General features: G+C 52.6%; 1 protein-coding gene across 2 annotated transcripts in view; it reads left to right on the forward strand.

Annotated features, from left to right (window-relative positions):
- Positions 1-18792, forward strand: part of MFSD14A (major facilitator superfamily domain containing 14A) — a 108878-nt gene that overhangs the window by 85418 nt on the left and 4668 nt on the right. For both annotated transcript variants that reach the window (XM_030205797.1, XM_030205799.1), the window contains one exon: positions 408-568. In XM_030205797.1, coding sequence (XP_030061657.1) covers positions 408-568 — 161 coding nt within the window. The remainder of the gene's footprint in view (positions 1-407; positions 569-18792) is intronic.

Below are 18792 nucleotides of genomic sequence, written 5' to 3' on the forward strand. Positions count from 1 at the left end.
AGGCTAACTATTCTCACATATCCTCTCACCTCCCCTTGGAGTTGTTTGTAGTCAGATTTTTGCTTTTTATACCTGACTGGAGGACCTGCGCTCGCACATCGGGCATTAAGGCACCAGCGCATGCGTGGTGGGACAGTACTAGAAAGCTTTACATTTTAAGCTAGTCAGCATCTGCACCGGACTCCATCGGGATGACATCACCCATCTGTGAGAATAGTCTGCTTGATGTCCTCAGAGAACACTAGCTACAGTTAAGTATCTTTGTCTTATGCAGGGGTAGTGTGGTTAAGATATGAACACAAGTGTCCTGTGCCGATAGACAAGTGTGTATGCATTAGACTAGCTTTTAATGCACACTATCAGTTTTTCTACAGAAGTCAGCTAACGTGTTTAAGCATGTTTTATAGGTGTTGTTCAAGGAATGATAACTGGAATTCGAGGCCTATGTAACGGTTTGGGCCCAGCACTCTATGGATTTATATTTTACATATTCCATGTAGAATTGGATGAACTACCAATAACTGAGACAAATTCAGAGGATAAGGATAATCTGCACCATTCACAACAGGTACTTCTGTGCAAAAATTTTTAATGAGGATAAAAAAGATGATAGAAAACTATATTTAGATTGTATGAGGGCATTTAAGTCCTAGAAAGCTCATGGTTTTTCTGTGCCATTTCTTTCATTATTTACTGTTTGTTTGTTTTTTTGTTTTTGTATTGTTTTAAAGAGTATCTAATGTGCAATATAGTACAGATGTGATTAGTTCGTTTTCTATCAACAAGCAGAACTGAGTTACGCACATGAGTGGTATTGCCATTAGAGGCTAGCCGAATTGGCAGCCGAAGTTTGCCACTCAGTTTCGGCCAGAACCAAAAACTGTGCTTCACTGGGCCCTCCTGCGCCAGTCAGCCAACCGCAGCCTCTCTACCCTCCCACCACCAAAAGGTCCTCCACAGGCCTACCTTTAAATAGGTGCTGTAGTGGTGTCTTCTAGGCAACAGTGATCCCCAGTTGCTCTTGCCTCCATGGGTTTCTCAGCCAAAATGGTGCTGGGACCTCCCACAGCAACCTCATGAGACTGCCATTTGCAAGCAGCATAGGCAGGAGCAATTGGAGATTGCTCCTGTTTATGCTGCTTCTAATCTCAGTGGCCACCAGGACAGCCATTTTTGGTTGAGGAACCTACAGGGGTAAGAATGAGTGCCGGCACCTATATATTTTTGGCTCCTGTATAATCCCCTGGCTCCTCCACAATGCCGCTCCTGAGCTGCTCGCTTTTTTGTCAGGTGGTCTGTGGGGATATTCAGCAGCACTCTCCGGTTAAGCATCGCTGAATTTCCCCACTAAAGCAGCAGGAAATGATTTAAGCTCTCTATTCTTCTGTTCTTCAAGAAGTGGGACTGGATCTTAAGAGTGTATATCCACATATACCAATCCATCGTAACCACCAAAGTACCTAAGATTCATCCTTCAACTGGGCCATTTTAAGTATAAGGTCCTTCCCTTTGGCCTGTCATCAGCTTCCAGAGTGTTCATGATATGCCTAATTTTGGTAGCTGCCTACTTCCACAAGCAAGATTATATAGTTTTCCTATCTATATAAATAAGTCTCACCTCAAACATTCTGAAGCTCACTCTGTGGCAAGAGAAACACTGGGCTGTCAGCAACACTCACTTGCACCACTCACTCTCACACCACTCACTCTCACTCATAGACCCGCCCTCAGCCATGCCCCTTCTGCACATAATTCGCAACCCCAACGTTCTAAATGAAGCTGCCACTTCCATTTTTGAGGTGGCAGAGATCGGAATTTTTTCCCATGAGTGTCTGCCCTGCCCTCGCATCACAACGTGATGACGTTGAGGGAGGGGCTATGACACTCAGCGAATCGTCAGTTCCACCGCCCTCCGACGCTCCACCCCCCCCCCATACCGCACCAAAACCCCCACATCCCCCGACGCAAACGTCACCGTTCCGCCTCCTCCTGCTTGCCGCTCGACCCATACACCCACCCACCCCCATGCACCCCCCCCCCTCCGTCAATTCACCAGCCTGCCTGTATCCAAAGCACAGCGCCTGTCACCTGTATCAAAGTGCTGCAGAAACAAAATCGCTTCCCTTCCAATTGCCTTCCCTCCCTATGTCCCGCCCTCGCTGCCGTCACGTTACGTGACGTCAGACGACGGCGGGACACGGAGGGAAGGAGATCCAAGGCAAGCTTTCTTCTGCCTGCACCGCTTTCACACAGGTGACAGGCGCTCTGCTTTCCATGTAGGGAGCCCTGCCCTTGACGGATACACTGGAAGGGAAGAACATCCAACGGAACTCGATGGGGGAAGGAGGGGGCGTGCAACTCAAAGGGGGAGGCACGGAGGGACAGATGGGGTGTGCACATCGACGGGGGGAGGGGGCGTGGGACAGGAGGAGAGGGAACGCGATGCGACACTTGCTGCACGGGGGGGGGGGGGGGGGGGACAGACGGCGTGTGCACATCGACAGGGGGAGGGGGCGTGGAACTGGAGCGGAGGGCAACGCAGAGGACGCTGCACAGGCCTGGATGGAGGGGAAGCCAGGGGACAGCACAGTTGCTGGATATTGGTGCATGCAGGGCACAGGAGGGTTGCTGGACATGGGTGGATGGAGGGGACAGGAGGGTTGCTCCGCCTGGGTGAATGGAGGGGAATAGCCTTGCTAGTGCCTGTTTCATTTGTTTCAGAAACGGGCCTTTTTTACTAGTATCTTAATAATTATCTTCTTCCAAACTTTAGCCCTAGCTCTCAGGGATGACTGTATATCTCCTCAAGTTTAGGCTTCATTATTTAATTTCAGATCTCATTTTACATCCAACAAATACCATTTCTTTTATATAAGCTATCCTGGATGCAATTCAAGTGAAAGCTTTTCTACCAGGAGACAGAACACAGGCCCTCATTTCACATCTTTTAATTAGTGCTGGTGGTCATGGGCCAGAGCCTACTTGTATGTGTTAGGTCATATGGCTGCAACTGTCCACATAGTACCTCTGACCTAGCTGAAAATGAAGTAGCCTCAGTAGAACTTCCAGTTGAGCCAGTGCTCCCATCCGCGTTCTTCCATCATTCATCATTTGAATCAACTCAGGATTATTCTACATCTAACACTAAACTTGCAGCAGGGGTTCCCTTTGCTCCGTTATAGTACCAGCTAGTACTAACTTCAGATGCATTGAACATGGGCTGGGGAGCCCATATTGATGCACACCACATGCAAGAAATGCAATCAAAGTCAGAAGTTTCTCCACATCAATATCTTGGTGTGCCATTCTATTTATACATCCATTTGAGTCTTTCTGAATAAGGGCACATCAACTTTAATCCAGATTGTCACTTGGTTGTCTGTGATGTGCCAACAAAAGGTATAAGATCCCTACTTATCTGATATGTTATGTTACACCAGAACTTCTATTCCATTTTTACTTCTACAGTTCAAGGTTGGATTATAGTAGAAGTCAGATCAGACATCCAGGAATTACAGTATTAATAACTAGAATTAACCCCAAAACATAGCCAAAATCAGTCCTATTGATTAGAATCTTGAGATGCAAGACCAATATCACGAAATAGAAAAGCTTTCAATTTTTTCTAAATGTTAAGTAGTGCCGGCAGGTTCTCTATGGTGGCGGTAAAGAATTCCAATCTGTGGCCTTCTGATAATGTAACAAGGCAGAAAAATGTTTAATTGATTTTAGCTTGTTTATGACAGGAAAGCATAGTAAAAATTGCTTGAGTATTGTGCTTTGACACATCATTCTGTAGTAATAATTGCCAATAATTAGTGTTTTGATCAACACACGGTTGCAGTAATCAAATCAAGATAATAAGAGCTTGAACCAGAATCCTACACCTATCCCAGTTTTAAAAACAAACAAACCCTCATATAGATCTTAATTTCCTAAGAACATAAAAAGATTTATGATGCAAACTTTTCCTTCTAACCCTTGAGCAGATATTAAACAGAATCTGCCCCAGCACCAACCCCTGAGGCACTCCTGCTCGCCTTCCTTTCCACTGAGTGGATTCCATTTAATTTTTTCCTTTTTGTTGTCATAATTGATTCTCCGAGGACAAGCAGGCTGCTTGTTCTCACGACTGGGTGACGTCCGCGGCAGCCCCCACCAACCGGAAGAAGCTTCGCGGGCGGTCCGCACGCGGGGCACGCCCACCGCGCATGCGCGGCCGTCTTCCCGCTCGTGCGTGACCGTTCCCGCCAGTCTTTTCTTTTCCGCGCCTGAGGAGAGTCGTGCCGTCGCCGCTCTCCCTTCGCAGCCCCGGAAAGACCGTCGCGTTTACGCGATTTTGTTTAGTTTTGTTTAGTTTTTTGGTTACCGCGTGCCCCAGTTTCTTTTCTTTAAAAAAAAAAAAAAAAGAGCACGCGCTCCTTTTTCCCTCGTTTCTAGCGAGGGCGTCGCGTTGCGGCCTTGTGGCCGCGCGATCGATTTATTTTTTCGAGGTGTGATTTCCGCCACCATCGACGACTTTAACTTCGCCGACGCGATTTTTCCGTCGATGTCCTCGAAGGTCCCGAGTGGATTTAAGAAGTGTGATCGGTGCGGCCGGCCGATCTCGCAGACCGACACCCACGCTTGGTGCCTCCAGTGCCTCGGGCCGGAGCACAATATCAAGTCGTGTTCCCTGTGTCTCGGTCTCCGGAAACGGACTCAGGTTGCGAGGCAAGTTCTGCGGGACCGTCTTTTTGGAACTTGCGCCGGCCCCTCGACGTCGACTTCGACGGCATCGGTATCGACACCCGGTCCTTCGGTACCGGTATCGATGCCCGAAAAATTGGCATCAATGGCATCGACCCCAGGAGAACAGGTCCCGTCGGGCCGCAGGTCCTCCGGTGAGGCTAGAGGTGAGAGACCGCGTGGGCAGTCGGCCCCGGTCACTCCTTCAGCCCGTGGCCCTCGGGACCGAACCCTGTCTGACCCGGGACCGAGGGGGATCGACCTCCTCTTCCTCCATACCACCCGGCACTGGTGACGGGCACCGTAAGAAGGCAAAGAAGCACCGTCACCGGTCGCCCTCGACGCATCCGGCTCTCGGTACCGGAGAGGAGTCGACGCCGAAGCGTCCGCGTCGAGAGGAGAGGTCCCCCTCGGTGGTGGAGGTACCGCCACGTCAGGGTCCCAGCACTTCGGTGCAGTCTCCTGGACCCGAGCAGCTTCCGGCACCGATGCCTCTACCAGCCCCCACGTCTTTCCCGACAGCGGGCCTGGACGAGTGCCTCCGAGCCATCCTTCCGGGGATCCTGGAAGGGCTGATGCGCCAGGCTGTGCCGGCGCCGGGGGTGCTTGCGCCCTCGGCGCCGATGACTGTGGCGCCGGCGAGCTCTAGCCCGGTGCCGAGGCTGTTGACGCCGCCGCCGCTTGCGGCGCCGGTCTCGACTGCCACGCAGGTGGAGTCCCCGTCGACGTCGATGGAGGGAGCTTCGTCCCCGCCGGCGCGGGAGTCCACCGCTCGACGACACCGAGGCCTTGGTGCCTCGACGTCGAGCCGGGCCCGGTTCCGGACTCAGCTACATGAGCTCATGTCCGATACCGAGGAAGAGGCCTCGTGGGGGGAAGAGGAGGACCCCAGATATTTCTCCTCAGAGGAGTCTGCGGGTCTCCCCTCGGACCCCACGCCTTCACCAGAGAGAAAGCTCTCGCCCCCTGAGAGTCTCTCTTTTGCCTCCTTTGTGCGGGATATGTCTATTTGCATTCCCTTTCCCGTGGTCTCTGTGGATGAGCCGAGGGCTGAGATGCTCGAGGTCCTCGACTATCCATCACCACCTAGAGAGTCCACCACGGTACTGCTGCACAATGTCCTCAAGGAGACACTGCTTCGGAACTGGATGCGACCATTAACTAATCCCACCATCCCCAAGAAAGCAGAGTCCCAGTACAGGATCCACTCGGACCCAGAGTTAATGTGGCCACAATTGCCCCATGACTCGGCGGTCGTGGATTCTGCTCTCAAGAGGGCACGGAGTTCGAGGGATACCGCCTCGGCGCCCCCGGGGCGGGAGTCTCGCACTCTGGACTCGTTTGGGAGGAAGGCCTACCAATCCTCCATGCTCGTGACCCGCATCCAGTCATACCAGCTCTATACGAGCATCCACATGCGGAACAATGTGAAGCAACTGGCGGACCTGGTCGACAAGCTCCCGCCGGAGCAGTCCAGGCCTTATCAGGAGGTGGTCAGGCAGCTGAAGGCGTGCAGAAAGTTCCTGTCCAGGGGTATCTATGACACCTGTGACGTGGCATCTCGTGCTGCGGCCCAAGGTATAGTGATGCTCAGGCTCTCATGGCTGCGTGCCTCTGACCTGGACAACCGCACCCAGCAGAGACTGGCCGACGTCCCTTGCCGGGGGGATAACATTTTTGGTGAGAAGGTCGAGCAGCTGGTGGACCAACTGCATCAGCGGGAAACCGCCCTCGACAAGCTCTCCCACCGGGCGCCTTCAGCATCCACCTCAGCAGGTGGACGTTTTTCCCGGGCCCGGCAGGCTGCGCCCTATTCCTTTGCAAGGCGTAGGTACACCCAGCCGGCCCGAAGGCCTCGCCAGGCACAGGGACAACCCCAGCACGCTCGTTCTCGTCAACAGCGTGCGCCTAAGCAACCCCCTGCGCCTCCACAGCAAAAGCCGGGGACGGGCTTTTGACTGGATCCACGGGAACATAGCCGCCCTCAAAGTGTCCGTACCGGACAATCTGCCGGTCGGAGGGAGGTTAAAATTTTTTCACCAAAGGTGGCCTCTCATAACCTCCGACCAGTGGGTTCTCCAAATAGTGCGGTGCGGATACGCCCTGAATTTGGCCTCCCTGCCACCAAATTGTCCTCCGGGAGCTCAATCCTTCAGCTCCCATCACAAGCAGGTACTTGCAGAGGAACTCTCCGCCCTTCTCAGCGCCAATGCGGTCGAGCCCGTACCACCCGGGCAGGAAGGGCAGGGATTCTATTCCAGGTACTTCCTTGTGGAAAAGAAAACAGGGGGGATGCGTCCCATCCTAGACCTGAGAGGCCTGAACAAATTCCTGGTCAAAGAAAAGTTCAGGATGCTTTCCTTGGGCACCCTTCTGCCAATGATTCAGAAAAACGATTGGCTATGTTCCCTGGATTTAAAGGATGCATACACTCACATCCCGATACTGCCAGCTCACAGACAGTATCTCAGATTCCGCCTGGGCGCACGGCACTTTCAGTATTGTGTGCTGCCCTTTGGGCTCGCCTCTGCCCCACGAGTGTTTACAAAGTGCCTCGTGGTGGTGGCGGCGTATCTACGCAAGCTGGGAGTGCACGTGTTCCCATATCTCGACGATTGGCTGGTCAAGAACACCTCGGAGGCAGGAGCCCTCCGGTCCATGCAGTGCACTACTCAACTCCTGGAGCTGCTGGGGTTTGTGATAAATTACCCAAAGTCCCATCTCCAGCCAACCCAGTCTCTGGAATTCATAGGAGCTCTGCTGAATACCCAGACGGCTCAGGCCTTCCTTCCCGAAGCGAGGGCCAACAACCTCTTGTCCCTGGCTTCGCAGACCAGAGCGTCTCAGCAGGTCACAGCTCGGCAGATGTTGAGACTTCTGGGTCATATGGCCTCTACAGTCCATGTGACTCCCATGGCTCGTCTTCACATGAGATCTGCTCAATGGACCCTAGCTTCCCAGTGGGTTCAAGCCACCGGGAATCTAGAAGATGTCATCTGCCTCTCCACCAGTTCCCGCACTTCACTGCTCTGGTGGACCATCCGGACCAATTTGACCCTGGGACCTCCATTCCAAATTCCGCAGCCCACGAAAGTGCTGACGACGGATGCATCTCGCCTGGGGTGGGGAGCTCATGTCGATGGGCTTCACACCCAGGGTCTGTGGTCCCTCCAGGAAAAGAATCTGCAGATCAACCTCCTGGAGCTCTGAGCGATCTGGAACGCACTGAAGGCTTTCAGAGACCGGCTGTCCTACCAAATTATTCAAATTCGGACAGACAATCAGGTTGCAATGTATTACACCAACAAGCAGGGGGGCACCGGATCTCGCCCCTTGTGTCAGGAAGCCGTCGGCATGTGGCGGTGGGCTTGCCAGTTCGGCATGCTCCTCCAAGCCACATACCTGGCAGGCGTAAACAACAGTCTGGCCGACAGACTGAGCAGAGTCATGCAACCGCACGAGTGGTCGCTTCATTCCAGAGTGGTACGCAAGATCTTCCGAGAGTGGGGCACCCCCTCGGTGGACCTTTTCGCCTCTCAGACGAACCACAAGCTGCCTCTGTTCTGTTCCAGACTACAGGCCCACGGCAGACTGGCGTCGGATGCCTTTCTCCTCCATTGGGGGACCGGCCTCCTGTATGCTTATCCTCCCATACCTTTGGTGGGGAAGACCTTACTGAAGCTCAAGCAAGACCATGGCACCATGATTCTGATAGCGCCCTTTTGGCCCCGTCAGATCTGGATCCCTCTTCTTCTGGAGTTGTCCTCAGAAGAACCGTGGAGATTGGAGTGTTTTCCGACTCTCATCTCGCAGAACGACGGAGCGTTGCTGCACCCCAACCTTCAGTCCCTGGCTCTCACGGCCTGGATGTTGAGGGCGTAGACTTCACTGCGTTGGGTCTGTCTGAGGGTGTCTCCCGTGTCTTGCTTGCCTCTAGGAAGGATTCCACTAAAAAGAGTTACTTTTTCAAGTGGAGGAGGTTTGTCGTTTGGTGTGAGAGCAAGGCCCTAGAACCTCGTTCTTGCCCTGCACAGAACCTGCTTGAATACCTTCTGCACTTATCGGAGTCTGGCCTCAAGACCAACTCAGTAAGGAATCACCTTAGTGCGATTAGTGCTTACCATTATCGTGTGGAAGGTAAAGCCATCTCTGGAGAGCCTTTAGTCGTTCGATTCATGAGAGGCTTGCTTTTGTCAAAGCCCCCTATCAAGCCTCCTGCAGTGTCATGGGATCTCAACGTCGTCCTCACCCAGCTGATGAGACCTCCTTTTGAGCCACTGAATACCTGCCATCTGAAGTACTTGACCTGGAAGGTCATTTTCTTGGTGGCAGTTACTTCAGTTCGTAGGGTCAGTGAGCTTCAAGCCCTAGTAGCTCATGCTCCATATACCAAATTTCATCACAACAGAGTTGTGCTCCGCACCCACCCAAAGTTCCTGCCGAAGGTGGTGTCGGAGTTCCATCTTAACCAGTTAATTGTCTTGCCAACATTCTTCCCCAGGCCGCATACCCGCCCTGCTGAACGTCAGTTGCACACATTGGATTGCAAGAGAGCATTGGCCTTCTACTTGGAGCGGACACAGCCCCACAGACAGTCCGCCCAATTGTTTGTTTCTTTCGACCCTAACAGGCTAGGGGTCGCTGTCGGGAAACGCACCATCTCCAATTGGCTAGCAGATTGCATTTCCTTCACTTACGCCCAGGCTGGGCTGGTTCTTGAAGGTCATGTCACGGCTCATAGTGTTAGAGCCATGGCAGCGTCAGTGGCCCACTTGAAGTCAGCCACTATTGAAGAAATTTGCAAAGCTGCGACGTGGTCATCTGTCCACACATTCACATCACATTACTGCCTCCAGCAGGATACCCGACGCGACAGTCGGTTTGGGCAGTCGGTGCTGCAGAATCTGTTTGGGGTGTAAATCCAACTCCACCCTCCAGGACCCGAATTTATTCTGGTCAGGCTGCACTCTCAGTTAGTTGTTCTTCGTAGGTCAATTTCTGTTATACCCTCGCCGTTGCGAGGTTCAATTGACCTGGGTTCTTGTTTTGAGTGAGCCTGAGAGCTAGGGATACCCCAGTCTTGAGAACAAGCAGCCTGCTTGTCCTCGGAGAAAGTGAATGATACATACCTGTAGCAGGTGTTCTCCGAGGACAGCAGGCTGATTGTATTCACCTACCCTCCCTCCTCCCCTTTGGAGTTGCGTTTTCATGTTGTTTCTTGCTTGTCATTCAACTGGCGGGAACGGTCACGCACGAGCGGGAAGACGGCCGCGCATGCGCGGTGGGCGTGCCCCGCGTGCGGACCGCCCGCTAAGCTTCTTCCGGTTGGTGGGGGCTGCCGCGGACGTCACCCAGTCGTGAGAACAATCGGCCTGCTGTCCTCGGAGAACACCTGCTACAGGTATGTATCATTCACTTGCCTTCCTCAAAATACACTTGGCGCACCCTACGTCATTTTGTATTTTCTTCGCCCAGGAAGCCTGTCAGTTGTCCCCTAAGAGGCATAATCCTCCTCACTAGCTCCCTGGAATGGCGCAGGCTACTTAACTTGTCCACCCACTCCAGTTCCAACTTCCTATCTCTATTTAACTTATCTGCAACCTCTCTTTATGGCTGGTGTTTTGCAGTAGTAGACCTCTTATGAAAGCTTTGTATCCCTACCAGACTACAGGCCTTGCCATCTCACTCTCCAAATTTCTCTCAAAATATTCAGTTGTCTCTCTCTGTGAAGCCCTTTTACCAGGGCTTAATTCGAAGACAAAAGAAATGGAACTGGGGGCAGGGCCATGACTGGAAGTAAACTTCTTCACGCACATTACTTCATTTGTGCATAAAAACGAAACTGGTATGTACATACACAGTACTTGGAAATTCATATATTTTAAATTCCTTTATATCACCAACAGTAGTAACAAATTTACTAATTTGCAACAGTATGAACAAAATCTTGGCCTAAAATCAATGGTTTTCTCAACATTTATATATTTAATACCAAAGTCACAACCAGCCTTGCTCCATAGGACTACATCTGTCTAATACTGTTGTCCCTTAGAAGGTAGGCTGTCCAAACATTTCACTCAATCCTGTATACACTTTAGCATTAATCTTGTGACATGTAGTCCCTTAAAGTTTGCATGCATGCTTTTCCAGCATCCTCCAGAGCATTACCAAAAAAGCAGTTATGTCTTAACCAATGTAAATTTTACTACAGTACAGTGTGATAACTAGAGGAGGAGACAGATTTTGGAGGGAACTCGTGGAGAGAGTAAAACCCTCTTCCCAGATTCAAACCTTATCCTCTGGTTCAGCCTCCCCGCCTTTGGCCCTTTTTTCTGTAATGGGAGAGACCTCATGCCTAAGCCCTATCCAGTTGCTATAGCCACTAATATACTGTTCTGCAATCCAAGTCTTAATACAGAATCCTACAAAATTCATTCAGGAGCCAGGACTTATAAAGCAGTTCTACCCTCATAACAGCCCTAACTTCCAGACCTCCCCCAACTAATAGGACCAGGAAGAAGCAACGCACCATCCTGGGACCTCCACCCCTCCTTGAAATCATCCTATTAGCATGTTGTATATCATTCATTATATAACAGGATATAAAAACATATCATCCCCCTCCCTCCCAATAATATCAACTGGAAAATGGCATTATGAAATAATATCTCTCCAGGTTTTACTGGATAATTGAACTGATTCCCATCAACTGAGGCCTTCCCCCCCTGGTGGATAATCACTCTGCCAAGCAATGCAAATATGGAAAACAATACTGAAGACACCCAGGAGCAGTCAGTCTGGAGCATCACAGGACGACGATGACCAATCTGAATTACGCTGTAACCTCTTTTTGATCACTTCAATGCCATCTTCGGCCCTTAGGCACACAAGGGTTCGAGCACTCCCGTCTGTCCCATGACAAATCATCCTTTCACAGATTGGCACCTTGCAGGATCTGTTGTGCTTGTTTTGTCTGCACTACTTTATGCAACTTATTATGGACCGTAAAGGACAGTCCAAACGAATAATGCCAACGATAACGAATCTTGTGCTACAAAAGGCAAGAGGTAACCTCACAAAATCCCCTTCTGCGTCTCAAAGTGATCACTGAGCGATCAATGAAAAGTTCAACTTTGGCACCATCTAGCATTATATGGCCTACTTGCCAGGCCAGTTGCAGTACTTGCTTCTTTTGAGGAAACCGTAGAAAACAGGCTATAATATCTCAATGACAATCAGCAGCTCGCAGCCCCAGAGCACGATGCAGAGATTCAAAGTCTATAGAACACAATTCTAGCTCCAGATGTACAGTACAGACTGTAGTTTGTATCATGGGTGTCACAGCGTTTATTCAAGTCCTTCACATCTTGGCCATGTGTGATGACGCGTTCCTCGAAATCATTAAGTCGCTGACCCATATCATCTATTTTCTTGTGCAGGCCATGTACATCCGCGTGCAGATAGCGAATGATACATACCTGTAGCAGGTGTTCTCCGAGGACAGCAGGCTGATTGTTCTCACGACTGGGTTGACGTCCACGGCAGCCCCCACCAACCGGAACAAAACTTTGCGGGCGGTCCCGCACGCAGGGTACGCCCACCGCGCATGCGCGGCCGTCTTCCCGCCCGTGCGCGACCGGTCCCGCTCAGTTGAATGACAAGCAAAAATGAGTAAAAACGCAACTCCAAAGGGGAGGAGGGAGGGTAGGTGAGAACAATCAGCCTGCTGTCCTCGGAGAACACCTGCTACAGGTATGTATCATTCGCTTTCTCCGAGGACAAGCAGGCTGCTTGTTCTCACGACTGGGGTATCCCTAGCTCTCAGGCTCACTCAAAACAAGAACCCAGGTCAATTGAACCTCGCAACGGCGAGGGTATAACAGAAATTGACCTACGAAGAACAACTAACTGAGAGTGCAGCCTGACCAGAATAAATTCGGGTCCTGGAGGGTGGAGTTGGATTTAAACCCCAAACAGATTCTGCAGCACCGACTGCCCGAACCGACTGTCGCGTCGGGTATCCTGCTGGAGGCAGTAATGTGATGTGAATGTGTGGACAGAAGACCACGTCGCAGCCTTGCAAATCTCTTCAATAGTGGCTGACTTCAAGTGAGCCACCGACGCTGCCATGGCTCTGACACTATGAGCCGTGACATGACCCTCAAGAGTCAGCCCAGCCTGGGCGTAAGTGAAGGAAATGCAATCTGCTAACCAATTGGAGATGGTGCGTTTCCCAACAGCGACCCCTTTCCTATTGGGGTCGAAAGAAACAAACAACTGGGCGGACTGTCTGTGGGGCTGTGTCCACTCCAAATAGAAGGCCAACGCTCGCTTGCAGTCCAATGTGTGCAACTGACGTTCAGCAGGGTGGGTATGCGGTCTGGGAAAGAATGTTGGCAAGACAATTGACTGGTTAAGATGGAACTCCGACACCACCTTTGGCAGGAACTTAGGGTGAGTGCGGAGCACTACTCTGTTGTGATGAAATTTAGTGTACGGAGCATGAGCTACCAGGGCTTGAAGCTCACTGACCCTACGAGCTGAAGTAACTGCCACCAAGAAAATGACCTTCCAGGTCAAGTACTTCAGATGGTATGAATTCAGTGGCTCAAAAGGAGGTTTCATCAGCTGGGTGAGGACGACGTTGAGATCCCATGACACTGCAGGAGGCTTGACAGGGGGCTTTGACAAAAGCAAGCCTCTCATGAATCGAACGACTAAAGGCTCTCCAGAGATGGCTTTACCCTCTACACGAAGATGGTAAGCACTAATCGCACTAAGGTGATTCCTTACTGAATTGGTCTTGAGGCCAGACTCTGATAAGTGCAGAAGGTATTCAAGCAGGTTCTGTGCAGGACAAGAACGAGGTTCTAGGGCCTTGCTCTCACACCAAACGACAAACCTCCTCCACTTGAAAAAGTAACTCTTTTTAGTGGAATCCTTTCTAGAGGCAAGCAAGACACGGGAGACACCCTCAGACAGACCCAATGAAGCAAAGTCTACGCCCTCAACATCCAGGCCGTGAGAGCCAGAGACTGAAGGTTGGGGTGCAGAAGCGCTCCGTCGTTCTGCTAAATGAGAGTCGGAAAACACTCCAATCTCCACGGTTCTTTGGAGGACAACTCCAGAAGAAGAGGGAACCAGATCTGTCGGGGCCAAAAAGGCGCTATCAGAATCATGGTGCCGTGGTCTTGCTTGAGCTTCAGTAAGGTCTTCCCCACCAAAGGTATGTGAGGATAAGCATACAGGAGGCCGGTCCCCCAATGGAGGAGAAAGGCATCCGACGCTAGTCTGCCGTGAGTCTGGAACAGAACAGAGGCAGCTTGTGGTTGGTCTGAGAGGCGAAAAGGTCCACCGAGGGAGTGCCCCACTCTCGGAAGATCTTGCGTACCACTCTGGAATGGAGTGACCACTCGTGCGGTTGCATGACTCTGCTCAGTCTGTCGGCCAGACTGTTGTTTATGCCTGCCAGGTATGTGGCTTGGAGAAGCATGCCAAACTGGCAAGCCCAACGCCACATCCTGACGGCTTCCTGGCACAGGGGGCGAGATCCGGTGCCCCCCTGCTTGTTGATGTAATACATTGCAACCTGATTGTCTGTCCGAATTTGGATAATTTGACAGGACAGCCGATCTCTGAAAGCCTTCAGTGCGTTCCAGACCGCTCGGAGCTCCAGGAGGTTGATCTGAAGATCTTTTTCCTGGAGGGACCACAGTCCCTGGGTGTGAAGCCCATCGACATGAGCTCCCCACCCCAGGCGAGATGCATCCGTCGTTAGCACTTTTGTGGGCTGTGGAATTTGGAATGGGCGGCCCAGGGTCAAATTGGTCCGAATGGTCCACCAGTGCAGTGAAGTGCGGCAACTGATGGAGAGGCGGATGACATCTTCTAGATTCCCGGTGGCCTGGCACCACTGGGAAGCTAGGGTCCATTGAGCAGATCTCATGTGAAGACGAGCCATGGGAGTCACATGAACTGTAGAGGCCATATGACCTAGGAGTCTCAACATCTTCCGAGCTGTGACCTGCTGAGACGCTCTGGTCTGGGAAGCGAGGGACAGGAGGTTGTTGGCCCTCGCTTCGGGAAGGAAGGCCTGAGCCGTCTGAGAATTCAGCAGAGCTCCTATGAATTCCAGAGATTGGACTGGCTGGAGATGGGACTTTGGGTAATTTATCACAAACCCCAGCAGCTCCAGGAGGTGAATAGTGCACTGCATGGATCGGAGAGCTCCTGCCTCCGAGGTGTTCTTGACCAGCCAATCGTCGAGATATGGGAACACGTGCACTCCCAGCTTGCGTAGATATGCCGCGACCACCACGAGATACTTCGTGAACACCCGTGGGGCAGAGGCCCAAAGGGCAGCACACAATACTGAAAGTGCCGTGTCCCCAGGCGGAATCTGAGATACTGTCTGTGAGCTGGCAGTATCGGGATGTGAGTGTATGCGTCCTTTAAATCCACGGAACATAGCCAATCATTTTTCTGAATCATTGGCAGAAGGGTGCCCAAGGAAAGCATCCTGAACTTTTCTTTGACCAGATATTTGTTCAGGCCTCTCAGGTCTAGGATGGGGCGCATCCCCCCTGTTTTCTTTTCCACAAGGAAGTACCTGGAATAGAATCCCTGCCCTTCCTGCCCGGGTGGCACGGGCTCGACCGCATTGGCGCTGAGAAGGGCGGAGAGTTCCTCTGCAAGTACCTTCTTGTGCTGGGAGCTGAAGGATTGGGCTCCCGGAGGACAATTTGGTGGAGGGGAGGCCAAATTCAGGGCGTATCCGCACCGCACTATTTGGAGAACCCACTGATCGGAGGTTATTAGAGGCCACCTTTGGTGAAAAAGTTTTAACCTCCCCCCGACTGGCAGATCGTCCGCCCGGACACTTTGATGGCGGCTATGTTCCCATGGATCCAGTCAAAAACCCGTCCCCGGTTTTTGCTGTGGAGGCGCTGGGGGCTGCTTAGGCGCACGCTGTTGACGAGAACGAGCGCGCTGGGACTGTCCCTGTGCCTGAGGCCTTCGGGCCGGCTGGGTGTACCTCCGCTTGTTGTAGGCGTAGGGCGCAGCCTGCCTGGCCCGGGAAAAACGTCCACCTGCTGAGGTGGATGCTGAAGGCGCCCGGTGGGAGAGCTTGTCGAGGGCGGTTTCCCGCTGATGTAGTTGGTCCACCAACTGCTCGACCTTCTCACCAAAAATATTATCCCCCCGGCAAGGGACATCGGCCAGCCGCTGCTGGGTGCGGTTGTCCAGGTCAGAGGCACGCAGCCATGAGAGCCTGCGCATCACTATACCTTGGGCCGCAGCACGAGATGCCACATCACAGGTGTCATATATACCCCTGGACAGGAACTTTCTGCACGCCTTCAGCTGCCTGACCACCTCCTGAAAAGGCTAGACTGCTCCGGGGGGAGCTTGTCAACCAGGTGCGCCAGTTGCTTCACATTATTCCGCATGTGTATGCTCGTGTAGAGCTGGTAGGACTGGATGCGGGTCACGAGCATTGAGGATTGGTAGGCCTTCCTCCCAAACGAGTCCAGAGTGCGAGACTCCTGCCCCGGGGGCGCCGAGGCGGTATCCCTCGAACTCCGTGCCCTCTTGAGAGCAGAGTCCACGACCGCCAAGTCATGAGGCAATTGAAGCCGCATTAACTCTGGGTCAGAGTGGATCCTGTATTGGGACTCCGCTTTCTTGGGGATGGTGGGATTAGATAACGGTCTCAACCAGTTCCGAAGCAGTGTCTCTTTGAGGACATTGTGCAACGGTACCGTGGAGGACTCTCTAGGTGGTGATGGATAGTCGAGGACCTCGAGCATCTCGGCCCTCGGCTCATCCACAGAGACCACGGGGAAGGGAATGCAGATAGACATATCCCTGACGAAGGAGGCAAAAGAGAGGCTCTCAGGTGGCGAGAGCTTCCTCTCTGGTGAAGGAGTGGGGTCGGAGGGAAGGCCCACAGACTCCTCTGAGGAGAAATATCTGGGGTCCTCCTCCTCCCCCCAAGAGGCCTCTTCCTCGGTGTCGGACATAAGCTCCTGTAGCTCAGACCTCAACCGGGCCTGGCTCGTCTTCGAGGCACCGAGTCCTCGGTGACGGCGTCGAGTGGTGGACTCCCGCACCGGCGGTGATGAAGCTCCCTCCATCGACGTCGATGGGGACTCCACCTGCGTGGCGGTCGGCGTCGAAGGCCTCGGCACCGGGCTAGAGCACGCCGGCGCCTCCATCAACGGCGCTGAGGGCACAAGCACCCCCGGCGCCGGCACAGTCTGGCGCATCAGCCCTTCCAGGATCCCCGGAAGGATGGCTCGGAGGCACTCGTCCAGGCCCGCTGTTGGGAAAGGCGAGGGGGCTGGTAGAGGTGCCGGTGCCGGAAGCTGTTCGGGTCCAGGAGACAGCAGTGAAGTGCTGGCACCCTGACGTGACGAGACCTCTACTACAGAGGGGGACCGCTCCTCTCGGCGCTGCCGCTTCCTTGGCGTCTAATCGTCTCTGGAGCCGGGAGCCATATGCGCCGTGGGCGACCGATGACGGTGCTTTTTTGTCTTTTTCCGGTGCCCGTCATCGGCACTCAGCGGTACTGAAGAAGAGGAGGTAGATCCCCCTCGGCCTCGAGGGATCGGGTCCGACAGGGTTCGGTCCCGAGGGCCCTGGGTAGAGGGAGTGACGGGCCGATTGCCCACGCGGCCGCTCACTCCTGCCATCTCCGGAAGACCGGCAGGCCGACGGGACCTGTACTCCTGGGGTCGGTGCCGTCGGTGCCGATTTCGTGGACATCGGTACCGAAGAGAAGATCCGGCCGTCGATGTCGACGTTGAAGGGCCGGCGCAAGTTCCAAAAAGACGGTCCCGTAGAACTTGCCTCGCCACCTGTGTCCGTTTCCGTAAACCGAGACACAAGGTGCACGTCTTGGTATCGTGCTCCGGCCCGAGGCGCTGGAGGCACCAAGCGTGAGTGTCGGTCTGCGAGATATGCCGGCCGCACCGACCACACTTCTTAAATCTACTCGGGACCTTCGAGGACTTCGACGGAAAAATCGCGTCGGCGAAGTCAAAGTCGTCGATGGTGGCGGTAATTTCACACCTCGAAAAATAAATCGACCGCGCGGCCACAAGGCTGCAACGAGACGCCCCCGCTAAAAGACGAGGGAAAACAAGTTCTTTCTCGTTTTTTTTTTAACAAAAATAAAACAAAGAAGTAAAGAAACTCAACGAAGAAAATCTCGCGAAAACGCGATCCGGTTTCCGGGGCTGACAGAGAGACGAACGCGGCTCTCCAGCGCGGAAAAGAAAAGACTGAGCGGGAACGGTCGCGCACGGGCGGGAAGACGGCCACGCATGCGCGGTGGGCATACCCTGCGTGCGGGACCGCCCGCAAAGTTTTGTTCCGGTTGGTGGGGGCTGCCATGGACGTCAACCCAGTCATGAGAACAAGCAGCCTGCTTGTCCTCGGAGAACTAACTTTACGCTTAAGATCACTGCTTTAAGATCTGCCATCCATAAGTTTAATTTCTCTTTATGAGGAAGCGAATCAAATGCACACTCACTGGAAGTGCCATCGCACACATCCCTCTGCGACACCGATGCAACCGCCACCTTTTGCCCCGCCATCAAGCTCGCAGGTTTTGCTGCCTTATATGCAAAGATTTGCAGCTCTGGTTGCACTTTTTTGCCCACCATCGATGGGTAGAATATGCCAGCGTTCCTATGCGTCACCCAGAAAACAAAAAATACTGATGAGAAATGCTTATTATTGCAAAGTTAAGTCAGGGTGTAAAGAGCCCCCAGATCAGGCAGCCATGTAGCTGGGTGATGTCACTTCCTCTCCTAGACTTCTTGTTTTTGACCCCAACAGAATTGGCATACCAGTTGCAAAAATAACTTGCAAATTGGCTAGTATTCTGCATCCAATTCTATTGTGAACAAACAGCTGTTCCTCTAAGCACTAAAGCAGTCTCAACAAATTGAAGCCACTGCAGCTACAGTGGCTGTGCTAAAGTCTGCTTTGCTGGATAAAATCTGTAAAGCAGTGACATGGCCCTTGCTTCATAGTTCAAACTACAAAAATAGTGCC

Source organism: Microcaecilia unicolor, chromosome 6, assembly GCF_901765095.1.
Source record: "Microcaecilia unicolor chromosome 6, aMicUni1.1, whole genome shotgun sequence".
Taxonomy (NCBI): Eukaryota; Metazoa; Chordata; class Amphibia; order Gymnophiona; family Siphonopidae; genus Microcaecilia; species Microcaecilia unicolor.